Source organism: Pholis gunnellus, assembly GCF_910591455.1.
Source record: "Pholis gunnellus genome assembly, chromosome: 21".
NCBI classification, from domain to species: Eukaryota; Metazoa; Chordata; class Actinopteri; order Perciformes; family Pholidae; genus Pholis; species Pholis gunnellus.
Genome location: NC_136548.1, coordinates 16,815,670 through 16,828,188, shown reverse-complemented (window position 1 = coordinate 16,828,188; position 12,519 = coordinate 16,815,670). Strand labels below are relative to the sequence as shown.

Here is a 12,519-nt window from a genome sequence, read left to right as displayed (position 1 = left end):
CAATATTTACCCCAAAACAAAACAAACCTAATAAGAATAATAATATAAAATAAAATAAAAACCAAACAAAGAAACAAACAAAAAATACGATTACGTTTCCGCGCAGGCGCAGTCAAAACATCGTTTTTCCCCCTTCCCCTTTCCTCTGTCGCGTGTCAACGACGTCATCTTTAAGTTCACAAAAGTGTGGCTGACAGCTAAAATAAGCCACACTGTTGTTGGGAAAAATCGTTTCTTCGCCTATTTTGATCACATAAGATGTCTTCACTTCTCAAGGTGGACAATGAAATTAAAACCAAGGTACGGTTTGTGTTTTTGGAAGCTCTAGTTGAGGTTATACGACGTGTTGTTGCCATTTTGCCTGCTAGCATGTTAGCCACGTTTGTGTAGCATGCTAGGAGAACTCAAGGCTAATAGCAGCTAGCTAACAGCGGCTAACCGGCTCTGTTACAACACACCTGTCAAACCTCCCGACAGGTGCAGTGTCACGGTAACGTGAGGCCCCATGTTGGTGTAAAGGGACGTTTACGTTACAGCGTAAAAATAACTCCTATTGGAGGAGTCCATGCCCCAAAAAGGCCTTAGCTACCAAGTTAGCCAATTTAGTTAGTTAATTTAATATTATTCTATTGTATTTGTATATATTGCGCATTTTTTTACATTTAATATTTTTTTCTCTGTTACTTTTATTGCTTTGGCTGTTCCATAATGCTGCTGTAGCGAACACATTTCCCCTTGCAGGATAAATAAAGTGTCTGTCTGTCTGTCTTTTCAAGCTCATCCAATTGGGTTTTTAAATCATTTTAATTCGCAGAATAATAATTTTCTCAACACAAAGAAACATTTAGTTCAGCAAAAACATTCACGTACGATTGTTGTTTTAGCTGGACATGAGGGATGTTGATGTTGTAATCTGGAAAGTATCTAAAGCTGTCAGACAAATGTAGTGTAGTAGTAGTATAAAGTTACAGAAAAGGGAAATACTCATGTGAAGTACTTCTATCTCAAATGTGTACCTACGTACTTGTGTTGATGTCCTTGGTTACTTTCCACCACTAAACCCACTTTAAGTCTACTGAAACTTAAGTCTGCGACCACGTTTATTAATATTATTGAATATATTTACTGCTGCAGTGGGTCTGATATTTGGACTCTTTTCTGTTTGCAGGTTGACGCTTTCAGGGAACGAATCACTTCAGAAGTAAGTATCGTTTAACCTCTAAAACCAAATATACTGTGACCGCTGTTTCACACACGGCTCTCAGAAACATTTGGTTTTCAAGCCACTAAAAGTTTGCATTTCTTTCAGGCCGAAGATTTAGTTGCAAGTTTTTTCCCGAAGAAGTTGCTGGAGCTTGATCACTTCTTAAAGGTCAGTTACCGGTTCATTCAACTAAATACACAATGTATAGTCTTACATCTTTAAGTGTTTGATAAATAGATCTATAAATATATTTATACTCTATATCTTATGATAAAATAAGCTTCTTGGACAGTAACAGAAAGTGTTTATGGGTAGTTGAGTTCATTCGGTTTATAGTTCGTCCGTTTTGGGTTTGAAGTTGTTACAAAGACAAGAAGTGTTCAGTACGTCTGGTAATCTTCTCAAGGCGCAGCGCATAGTTTGTAAATGAAAGATGTTCAGCTAGTATCTTTGATGTTTTTCAGGATCCAATCATCAACATCGCTGACCTGAAGGAGATCCACTCGGAGATAAACCTGACGGTGCCGGACCCCGTTTTGCTCTCAAACCTGCATGACGGACTAGAAGCGGTGAGGCTCCACTATAGCGCTTCACTGAATCCTCAAAGCTTACAGTAAATACTGAGTGAGAGTGCAGCCTGAGCCTGTTGTTCTTTTGTTCCACAGCAAAATGCCAAAAAGAGAAAGCTGGAGGATGGAGGTGGGGGGGACATGGGTGAGTAAAAGAGGTCAAACAGACTTAAAGTGAAAGAACCCTCCATGCTACACGCTATTTTCTGGCTGGATGTACACAATTTAAAGTATATTCCGTTCATTTTATTTAGATATAGCCGTCATTCCTGCCTCCTCTTGACATGCTTGTAACTTCATTATTTTACCCTGTTGTCCTTCTTCCTCCAGTGACAGGCACCAAGGTCTTCGTCATGCCTGGTGGGATGATGAAGAGCAACGGAAGCCTCGTTGAGCTCATTGAGAGGGTCAAACCAGAGATCAGGACGCTCATAGAGAAATGTAACACAGTAAGTAATGAACCAAGAGCCTCAGTGATGTTATTTTACTTTGAGTGCAAATGTGTAAAATACGTGTTGGACTGATGAAGATTCATTTATGGAACATCGTCGAAAGACAAATATCATGTATGCTGAGCAATCCTTTCCAGACGGCCAAAGACAAAGTTGCTTTCTGCTTTTTCTGAGCCGTGTTTTGTTTTGTTTGTGTTCCTCTGCAGGTGAAAATGTGGGTGCAGCTGCTCATCCCCAGGATAGAAGACGGGAACAACTTCGGAGTGTCAATCCAAGAGGAGACGGTAGCTGAACTCAGAACAGTTGAAGGAGAGGCAGCGTCTTACCTCGACCAGACGTCAAGGTCTGTAGACGTCTTAACCATATTCTACATAATAACGTATGAGGCACTGACGTGGTGCCACACCGGATGGCTTTAGGGCTGATGTTTCAGTAGCTGGTCTCTCTCGTGGCCAGATGTTGGTGCGATAAGAACCAACGGCTGACCACCCGAGACTAAAAGGGTTAAAGCTTCACGCATCCACAGGAAACGGCATATCAACAGATCAATTTCATTTTGACACCCAGCCCCTATAGCTTATCTGCTGCAGTTTCTCTTCCTGTTTGTTTGTTTGTGTCTTTATTATTTACAAGTTTGGTTCTGCATTGTTTACCTGTCGGAGCCAAAACTTTGTCTTCTTCTTCTTTACTTCTAGATACTACATCACAAGGGCAAAGCTGGTTTCTAAAATAGCTAAATATCCACATGTGGTAAGTGAAAATGATTTGAAAAGAACAGAATAATGTGATTTTTGTATTTTACCACTTTTAGTTTTACTCTTGTTGACTCTCCTACATAAATTACTGACCCGTACATCCTTTTGGACATTTAATACTTCTGATTATGTTTATTATTATTACACATTTATTGTTGATCTTTCACTCGTGATATTTTGTAATTCTACGTTTAAGTGAATGACTTTAGACATTAACTTTATATAATGTATTTATTAGGAGGACTATCGGCGCACAGTAACCGAGATTGATGAGAAGGAATACATCAGTCTGAAGATCATAGTTTCTGAGCTCAGAAATCAATACGTAAGTTATTATATATATTTATTTATTTGGGTTTTTAAGCCGTATTTTCCACGTGATTACAATGTATCTTTATTTCTCCGTGAAGGTAACGCTACACGACATGATCCTGAAGAACATTGAGAAGATCAGGAGGCCTCGAAACTGTAACACAGAGGCGTTGTACTGATGTTCATGCAGCCGTCTGAGCCTCAGCCCCCCCCCCCCCCCCCCCCCCCCCCCCCTAGTTGTAGTCCATGTTCCTCTGGACTACAACTAGACCTCCACCTACTTCAGTACAATCAACACAACCCGGTACAAGAACATAGACGGACACAATGCACATGTTTCTGTTTTAAATGTTAAATATTTTTCTTGTTTTAAAAACCCTTTGAAGGAAAATGGTGAGATCGAAAATCACAGACGTCAGCAAAGCGTCTGTGTGTATTTTAATTTGAATTGAACATTTTGTCCTGAGATCTTTGTGAAATAGTTTCATTTATATCTTTAAGAAGAATTCAGAGCCGAGTGGTTTGTTTCATTTCACTGAATGTTTTCTGTTTATTTAAGTCTTATTTTGGACGTCTTCATCCGGAGGAAGGGCGTTTAGTGGATTTAGTTTGTTCTCCGAATGTTATACATTACACAATGTAGTCGTTACAGATGAATACTAAGCAGGTTGTAGATCCACAGGCTTATTAGTTTTCAGTGAAAATTCATGAGTCACCAAAGCATCTCTTGTGTTGAGGCATTCATTCTATTCAATAAAACGTTTTTTGATAAAAGAAAAAACTATTTCTGGCATTTATATGTTTGCAAAAATTGCTTATTGGATGTCGGAGAGAAGATGTTTTCATGCAAATATCAAGATGTTAATTTACATTCATACTGTAGGTTTGTGTTCAGGCATACAGTAAAATACCTTTTGTTAGAACTGAGGAAAACGTTGCTATGTTCCCTCTTGACCTGCAGATGTCACTCCGTCATTCTGTACGTCTGCAGGAAAGGAAGAACCAACACAGACGCACACAAAGACATACTGATGTTATACAACAAAGTTATGCTGTATATATCGTGTGCAGTTAGTTCTGCACTAAATACACATTCGCAAGAAAATCTAATAAAAATGTAATCTATTGACTGTTAATGCCAGTAGATTATGAGAGAAGGTCAAAGTAATGCTGCGGTAATGTTACTGGAGTAATTCAGTTTTATGCTGTTTTATACTTTTACTACAATTTAGAGGGAAATGATGAAGCCGAAAAATGACGACCTGCAGAGAAAAACAAAGATCTTCTTCTTCTATTTGGGTCGAGAGCCTGAATTGATTACATTTGGGAAATGTGCTCAACCTCTGACACACTTTCTCAGACTGAGGTTGGTGTTTTTCCTCCGATGGGAACATGGTGATGAAATTAGATTTGTACATCATGACTGAGAAAAACAACCGCTGAGCCGACAAATATAAACTGATGTAAACAGCGTAGTGTTGCATAATGTGCCTGAAGCAGTCGTAGTGCTCTCTGTGCGTCCTACTCTCTCTCCCTGACGTCATAGAGCACCATATAGATATGGCTTCACGAGATAAGCGCCGGAAAACAGCAAAGAAGCCCTCTGAGGAAACGAGGAGCCGTGGGGTTAGCAGTTGGGAAATGTCGCACTGATAATGTCATCAAAGGGGGTCTCACCTTGACCCTGCCTTTCATCTCGATTGAAAATATGTTAAAGTACACAAGATTCCTATATTAGGTCAACATTTCCTCGCTTTGTGACTAACGTAACTACTTTTGGTTTATAATATAATTAGAAGTGTTGTAGAATCTGTCTCTGCAATCCTGCTGATCGCACGCTTTGATATGTGGCCTGAACAGCGCGCCGCTCTTACAGCCCTGAGAGACGCACGTGTCGTCTTTCTGCCCTTTGACCCCCCCGTGTCTCTTTTGAATGGCTCTGCGGGACCGGCGAGTGACAGGAGCGTGCTCTGGTTAATATTTAATGGTTGTTCCTGTCGGAGAATTGAGCGGTTATCACTCTGGAACATTTAGAGGGAAAGTGAAAACTGTTTTTATTCCATCATTAATACAACATTGAGCTGAAAAAGCACTTTTGTATTCTAAGTTTCAAACTACATTTATATAAAAATCCACTCTTGTTGACGTTAAAGGAGCGAGTGAGGATGTTTAGTCGTTAAGACACTTGTTTACTGATCTATTTTAAATTGTAGAACAAAACGTTAAAATCTCTCGCAACCAGCAAAACATTAAAAAAGATTAGCCAAACACAAACCCTGTTGTAAAATCACACATATTGACATTTTGGTACTTTCGCTGTTTCCCTTAAGCTAAGCTAACCAGCCGCTAGCTGTAACTTCATATTTAGTGTACAGACATCATAGTGGTATCAATCTTATCATTTAACTCTTGATAAAAAAGCGAATAAGCGTATTTCCTAAACTCTTGACAGTACACATTCCTTTAAAGGGACTGATATCAAGGCCGGCACAATAACTGAGTATGAAACAATCCTACTAATCATAGAAAATTAAACTAATAATTGACTCTAAACTTTACAAGTTGACATGAAATCACAAGTTCTTGTCTTCTCTCTTTCCCTCGCAAATCCAGCAGAGCACCCGGGGAACCAGCGCGGTCGGGATTAAAAGTGCAACTGCGCTTTTACCAAAAGACAGGAAGTAGAAAGCCATAAGATTTTCAGAAGGAAATTTCCATCCATCCAGCAGCCAAAGCAGAAATAAGGAGACGACGATACATCCCGTCTTGAAGCCGCCACTTGTTTTCTTCTTCTCGTTCTCGGTGTAGAGGGGTGGGTGGAGGCCCAGGCCCAGGCCCAGGCCGAACAGGGTGCCCATGCAGCGCATGAGGCAGGCGAAGAGCGTGGAGGACTGGTGGACCCACTCGGGCCTCTCGCACCACTTCTGGGCTTTCTCCATGGTCCAGAGCAGGTCCACGCCCACGGCACTGAGGACGAGGTAGAAGCCCACGGCAAAGGAGGTCAAGAAGAGCATCGTGTAGAAGTATTTCTTCATGCTGACGCTGTAGATCCACTTCTCCTTCGAGACAACCACAGCGACAAGTAGACCTGACACAAAAACGGAGAAGAAGGTCCATCGGGGGAGTAATGGTTTTACTGCATATACCTCTGTACCTCTCACCACATCCCTGATGTTGGAGCCCAACATACACCATAAATCTTCATTTTCATCCCTGCAAAATGTACAAGTCTTGCAGTATTTAGGTAGACTAACCTATAATGGCTCCAGCAACGACCTGGTGTGGGAAGTGGGCCGCCAAGTAGAGCCTGGATATGCAGATCACCACCAACACCAGGCTCATTAGCACCCACAGGCCTATCTGCAAGAATCTGACAGAGAGGGAATACTGAGTGCACAAGATGAATCACAAGATGGCAGTTTTATTTTAAATGTTTCATAGAGATGAATAATTGTTTTTCCTCACAGACTCACCTGTATAGTAACGGAGGGCATCGCTTCTCTGTTGCAACAGCGAGCAGCGCTGTTACCATCACGTACCAGACCGCAGCTGACCCCATAGCGTGACCTGAAGGGCTTCCTGCAACAGACTCAGGCTTCAAATCTCAGACATTCTTCTGCAGAGATAAGTAACTAGCTATAGCTGACAAATTATTTCTTGTTATAGTTTTTCATGGTTTTTATTGCTTATTAGTAAGTCTGACTTTATGCAATGTCTCTCGTATTCATGCACACTTTATTTCTGACTCAAATCTATATTTATTTATTTCCCTCTCAAATCTTGTGGAGTAAAGGTAAACAAGTGGTGCGAAAACAAAATCCAAGAGTTTGAACTTTGAGCTTCAGTGCAGTACATTAGTGAATGGACTTAGTTACATTCTGCTGTTGTATAAATGCACACTGAGAAAAAATACAATCAGTAAACCGTCAACAAAACGGAGACATTGTGCAATACAAAAATAAATGAAAAGATAGAAATCTCTACAAAACGCCAAAGATATGAAGTTTATAACTTTCTTATTCATTCAAAGAAAACCACGAGCGCTCGTCAAACACTAAAGAAGTGATCTGAACAGACACAATCAATCGAGTCATGTGAGGCCACTACAGGCCATGAACTGTACCTGGTCCAGTCTCACATGTCATGGGAAACTGCCTCATCGACGGGGCCGGTCCCGCTCCATAAAAGCGGGTCTCGTGAACCCACCAGTACGGCCGCTCCCCAAACATAACCCTGCCACAGGAAACACCAAGAGAACTAAAAAACCAAACACAACTCTTCTCTTTTTGACGTGTCTCGAGCTCGAACAGCGGTATTTTACCATTTCAGGATCAAGTTGAGCCAGTCTCCGAGGACGGCCACCCAGATGAGCCTGAGCGCCGCGTCCCTCCGCAGGTGGAACCAGATCGGGAAGAAGTAGAAGTACGCGGTGCGCAGGTCGGCCACTTCGGCCGCCAGGCTGAACAGGCCCTCGTACCGGCCGTACGTGGCCTGCAGATGGACCGTCATCTCGACCCCCCAGCTGTGGAGGAGATCCATGATATCACAACCTCTGCTTGAGGGTGGTGCACCAAATCTGGGTCAGTTAGTGCTGCTGCCGAGCTCTTACAGGGCAGATGGTCTAGCCCTGCCTCTCTGCGTGTGATCCGCACTGGACTTTAATCAAGGCTGGTGAATTTGTTTGCCTTTGATACGTTGCAGACCGTTTCATTAACCGTTACACCCCTCGAGGCCTCCTGTGCCAAAATCCATCATTACAGATATCAGCTGCCGCCCCCTTTTGACGGATCACGGGTTTCTAGGAAAACCTTGTTTTTAATATCACTATTATCTGATCAATGAATGGTCCACGGATGGTGTGGAGTGTGCGTCATTTGTGTCTTTCCTCTCAGGACAACAGATGTGAGAGATGATGACATCGTGTCCCTCAAAACAAGATAAAATATGAGCTCATCTTTTGGGGGACGTCTCTGCCAAACCTCGTTTTGTCACCACAGAGCAGTGGCAAGTTTTATTAGCGACTATCTCCTCCAAAACAATCATTTAATCATTGATCTCCTTATGTAACGTACAAATGCTTCCACCAAATCATCAAAAGAACACAATTACATAACTGATGAATTATTACACAAGTGGCTGCCCGCATAAGAAAGAGAGGATATTGAGAGAGAGAGAGAGAGAGAGAGAGAGAGAGAGAGAGAGAGAGAGAGAGAGAGAGAGAGAGAGAGAGAGAGAGAGAGAGAGAGAGAGAGAGAGAGAGAACTTGGCTGATGTTTAAAAATATTTTTTTGCAGTTCAGTGAAAAGCAAATGTTTGGTTTGTTGGTCGACCGACTTCCTCCCCGTGCTGCTCACAGTCCGGTGACAAAGACTCCAATTCACATCTTGTTTTCCTGCTTTATTTCCAACATGTTTGTGTGACAAACCACCCAAACTCTCCTGACTCCCGGTGTTTTATTGCACATGTGCAAGGTCCAAAGATCAGCGTGAGCATGCGTTTGGGTGGTGGGTCCCTCTGGTATAAAGCCAACCAGCTGTGTTACTGATAAGCAGCGCTCTTGTTTTCTTGGCACGCAGCACCGGCCTGAGATTTCTCCCCCCTCTCACTCGCTCTCTCTCTCGAAAGCAAAAATGGACGCCATCATGGACGCCATACAGGGTTTCGGGGTGAGCTCCACCCACTACCTGCAGGCCAACTACCCAGATGCCCAGGGCTTTTTCCTCTGGGTCTCCTGGGCGGCAGACCTCAGGAACACCTTCTTCATCTTCTTCCCGCTTTGGTTTCACCTGCGGTCTTCAGTGGGCATCAAGCTCATCTGGGTGGCCGTGATCGGAGACTGGCTCAACCTGGTGTTCAAATGGTGAGCGGGGCTGAATCTTTGAACTAGAAATGTCCTTAACATTTAATTATTTAAAAAAGAAAAAACTTAATTAGAGTGCATGTGTCTTGTCGCCATCTTCAGGATTCTGTTTGGGGAGCGGCCTTACTGGTGGGTCCATGAGACGGCTCATTATGCAAACGGTGATCGGCCTCACATCGAGCAGTATCCAATGACCTGTGAGACCGGCCCAGGTGAGCCATGACACACTGTGTATTACGCATTTCCGAGTTTGCTGCGCGGTAAATTTAAACACAAATAAATATACTTGTGTGGGTGCAGGTGTGGACACGAGGGCCTCAAGATCAGCTACTAAAATAGGACACATTCATATTCTGTTTTGGTGTTTGCACTTAAATATATTTTACCACAAACCAGTTTCCACACAGTGAAGTTAAGCTTATGGGCGACTACCTGCTCTGTTTGTAATCCAGCCTTGTTGTTTCGGTGGAAACCTTAAATAAAAGTGCCAGTAAAAGAATGTAAGAAATACTCTATTACAAGTAAAAGTCCTGCATTCAAAAATGAAGGTACACAAGTATTATTAGCAAGTCTCCAAAGTAAAAGTACTTAATAAGTGTATATTATATTTTTAGATAGTTAATATTACAAGTAGTATTTAACCATTGTAACTGTTCCAGAGTACTTTATCCTTTGTACTTTATATACATTTAGGTTGTTTGGAAGTTATTTTTTTGCGCATATAATAATATGTTGTAAAATATGTAAAAATATTAATTTGAAAATTAACTACAGCTGACAAGTTAATGTTGTAGAAGTAGCATGAAATAGAAATACTAGGTACAAGTACCTCATGATTGTACTTAGTACAGTACTTTAACCACTATATCTATTAGTAGTAACATTAAAATGAGCTAAAATGTTCCTCATTAATTCATTCAGTCACTTTGAAACAACAAATGAATGAACCATGATCAGCCACTGACATCTATCTGTCTGTGTGTGTGCGTGTGCATGTGTGTGTGTGTGTGGTCCAGGCAGCCCCTCTGGCCACGCCATGGGAGCCGCCGGTGTCTACTACACTCTGGTGACCTCCATCCTCACCATCGTGACCAGCAAGAAGAAATATGGAGGCAAGAAATCCACCAACAAGGAGTGGTGAGTCGGAACGCTGCTCGCTGTTTTCTTCCCCTCGGAGCTTATCACCGCGGACACGCTATCTGTCCTGAGCCGTGGTTGATCATTGACTCCTGAGAACTATTGGTTTGGAGAAATAAAAGGGAGATTGTGAGTGAGTTGTTTTGACGAGCTGAGAATAATAACGAGCTAATCGTTATATTGCTTTCAGGCTTTTACTCATTTAAATCTGCTGCACCGTCAGTTTTCAGAATAGAACAATGAAGGTTTGTTGTTGTTGTTGTTGGCAGGTATGTGAGGGCGGTTTTGTGGACACTGTTTTGGGGAGTCCAGGTGTGCGTCTGTCTCTCCAGGGTCTTCATCGCCGCCCACTTCCCCCACCAGGTCGTCGCCGGCGTCATCACTGGTCAGTGTGGAAATCTTTTAATACCTCAATTCAGCCGACGATTGACTAAGAACAATTGTGAAGCAAATGTTTTTTACATTAATTAAAATGAATCGGATACTTTAATAGTGAGAATTAACTGATGGTCTAGTTTGCTCACTTCGCTCTACATTTCTTCATTTCTTCCTTGTGTTCTCAAATAACATCTCATGATATTGACCGGTGCCGTTTTGATGGATCGCAGGTATGATCGTGGCCGAAGCCTTGAACAGAACTCAGTGGATCTACAGCGCCAGCATGAAGAAGTACTTCTACACGACGCTCTTCTTGACCTCCTTCGCCGTGGGCTTCTACCTCGTCCTCAAAGCCGTGGGCGTGGACCTGCTCTGGACCCTGGAGAAAGCCCAGAAGTGGTGCGTGAAGGCCGAGTGGGTCCACCTGGACTCCACGCCCTTCGCCAGCCTCTTGCGCAACATGGGCACCCTGTTCGGCCTGGGCCTGGGCCTGCACTCGCCCCTCTACACCGAGACCAAGAGGAGCGGCAGCAAAAGCAGCAAAGTCGGCTGCGTCGTGGGCTCTCTGGTGCTGCTGCACCTGTTCGACTCCTTCAAGCCTCCCACGCACCCCGCCGCCCTCTTCTACCTGCTGTCCTTCTGCAAGAGCGCCACCGTGCCGCTGGTCGCCGTCAGCATCGTCCCGTACTGCGTGAACGGAGCTCTGAGCCTGCAGAGCAAGAAGGGACTGTGAACTCGGGACTATACGGAGTAATAACTAACAACTTAAAAAATAACTTTCCTCTGGTGCTTGTTGCGTTTCATGCGTCCAGCTGATCTTCAGGAGGATAAAAAAAAAAACAAAGCCTCTGAGATGGGAAACAGTCACTGGTGTGATTTGGACACTGAACTGTGTGAGCGCCAAGTGAAAGCACTATCCAGGATGTCCGGTGGCACTTACAAAGACCAATTATGAATTTAGCAAAAATATCCTGTACTGTAAAAGGACGAACAATGAACAAATGCACATGTTAAACCTCAGACAAGTCACTCACAGCTTCCACGTAGTATTTCAACTGTATCAGTACTGTATTTTAAATGTGAAAGAAAGTATTTTTGAAACTGTTTTTGAATATTTTTAATAAAAAAATATCTTGAAAAATGTCTTCAATGACTTGGTTTATGTTTGACTGGACTGATGATTATTTAGCCTTTTGTTAATCAGCGTGTATCTGCTCCATCACAGTCAACAGCCTCCGCATTACTATTGGGAAGTACTGAAGTAAAAGTACCTCAATGTAAGAAATACTCGCAAGTAAACGCACAGCATTCAAAAGTTTATTCAGGTGAATAACTTCCACAAAATGTTCCTCAAGTAACAAAAGTAAAAGTAATTTGACAACAACGTGCCTTCAACCTACCTTCAAACTCTGTAATGAGACAACAAATGCAACAAGGATTCAGTTTGAAGGCAGAAAATAAAAGACAACTTTGTCTTCATCTCAACGAGGAGCCAAATTATTCCCTTTCTTGCTCGTCAACAAGTGAAGGACAAAATGTTTCATTTCACAGAAATGCATACACACATGACCCCCTTCCAGAAATCCCCATGTCCCTTTTCTGTCTGTTGTATAACCTCGTAGATATAAAAACACAAAGACAGACTGAGATATGAATCATTAACTCGCCACTGAAGCCCTGGCCTTTAGCCTGACATGCTGCGATGACACGGATCCACACGTCATGCAGCCGTCTAAAGACGACGGTGGGAGCTGAACATTCAATATTTGTCTGTTTGTGTTTTGTAGAACGCACGCACGCACGCACGCACGCACGCACGCACGCACGCACGCACGCACACAGATAGAGATCA

At 42.7% G+C, this 12,519-nt stretch overlaps 3 protein-coding genes across 3 annotated transcripts; 2 read left to right on the top strand and 1 right to left on the bottom strand.

Annotated features, from left to right (window-relative positions):
* The first annotated feature begins 165 nt into the window (after positions 1-165).
* Positions 166-5,611, top strand: psme3 (proteasome activator subunit 3). The gene is made up of 10 exons (XM_079182264.1): positions 166-300; positions 1,169-1,201; positions 1,310-1,372; positions 1,669-1,773; positions 1,870-1,918; positions 2,104-2,222; positions 2,432-2,568; positions 2,921-2,975; positions 3,219-3,305; positions 3,391-5,611. The coding sequence occupies exons 1-10, from the start codon at positions 259-261 to the stop codon at positions 3,469-3,471; spliced, it is 771 nt and encodes a 256-aa protein (XP_079038390.1). The 5' UTR covers positions 166-258; the 3' UTR covers positions 3,472-5,611.
* g6pc1a.1 (glucose-6-phosphatase catalytic subunit 1a, tandem duplicate 1) lies at positions 5,330-7,952 on the bottom strand. The gene is made up of 5 exons (XM_079182263.1): positions 7,614-7,952; positions 7,416-7,525; positions 6,766-6,871; positions 6,547-6,662; positions 5,330-6,380 (listed from the first exon to the last, which is right to left on the bottom strand). The coding sequence occupies exons 1-5, from the start codon at positions 7,829-7,831 to the stop codon at positions 5,866-5,868; spliced, it is 1,065 nt and encodes a 354-aa protein (XP_079038389.1). The 5' UTR covers positions 7,832-7,952; the 3' UTR covers positions 5,330-5,865.
* A 970-nt stretch (positions 7,953-8,922) lies between these two features.
* Positions 8,923-11,519, top strand: g6pc1a.2 (glucose-6-phosphatase catalytic subunit 1a, tandem duplicate 2; the record flags this gene model as incomplete). Its single annotated transcript, XM_079182262.1, has 5 exons — positions 8,923-9,152; positions 9,255-9,364; positions 10,169-10,289; positions 10,559-10,674; positions 10,898-11,519. The coding sequence occupies 5 exons, from the start codon at positions 8,923-8,925 to the stop codon at positions 11,398-11,400; spliced, it is 1,080 nt and encodes a 359-aa protein (XP_079038388.1). The 3' UTR covers positions 11,401-11,519.
* Between the last annotated feature and the right edge of the window lie 1,000 nt (positions 11,520-12,519).

Coding starts and splice junctions, on each gene's coding strand:
- psme3 (XM_079182264.1), top strand. CDS start 259: ATGTCTTCACTTCTCAAGGTGGACAATGAAATTAAAACCAAG. Junction 2,223..2,431: donor TCATAGAGAAATGTAACACA/GTAAGTAATGAA, acceptor GTTCCTCTGCAG/GTGAAAATGTGGGTGCAGCT. Junction 2,569..2,920: donor TACCTCGACCAGACGTCAAG/GTCTGTAGACGT, acceptor CTTTACTTCTAG/ATACTACATCACAAGGGCAA.
- g6pc1a.1 (XM_079182263.1), bottom strand. CDS start 7,831: ATGGATCTCCTCCACAGCTGGGGGGTCGAGATGACGGTCCATCTGCAG. Junction 6,872..7,415: donor GACATGTGAGACTGGACCAG/GTACAGTTCATG, acceptor AGTCTGTTGCAG/GAAGCCCTTCAGGTCACGCT. Junction 6,663..6,765: donor TGCCCTCCGTTACTATACAG/GTGAGTCTGTGA, acceptor CCTCTCTGTCAG/ATTCTTGCAGATAGGCCTGT.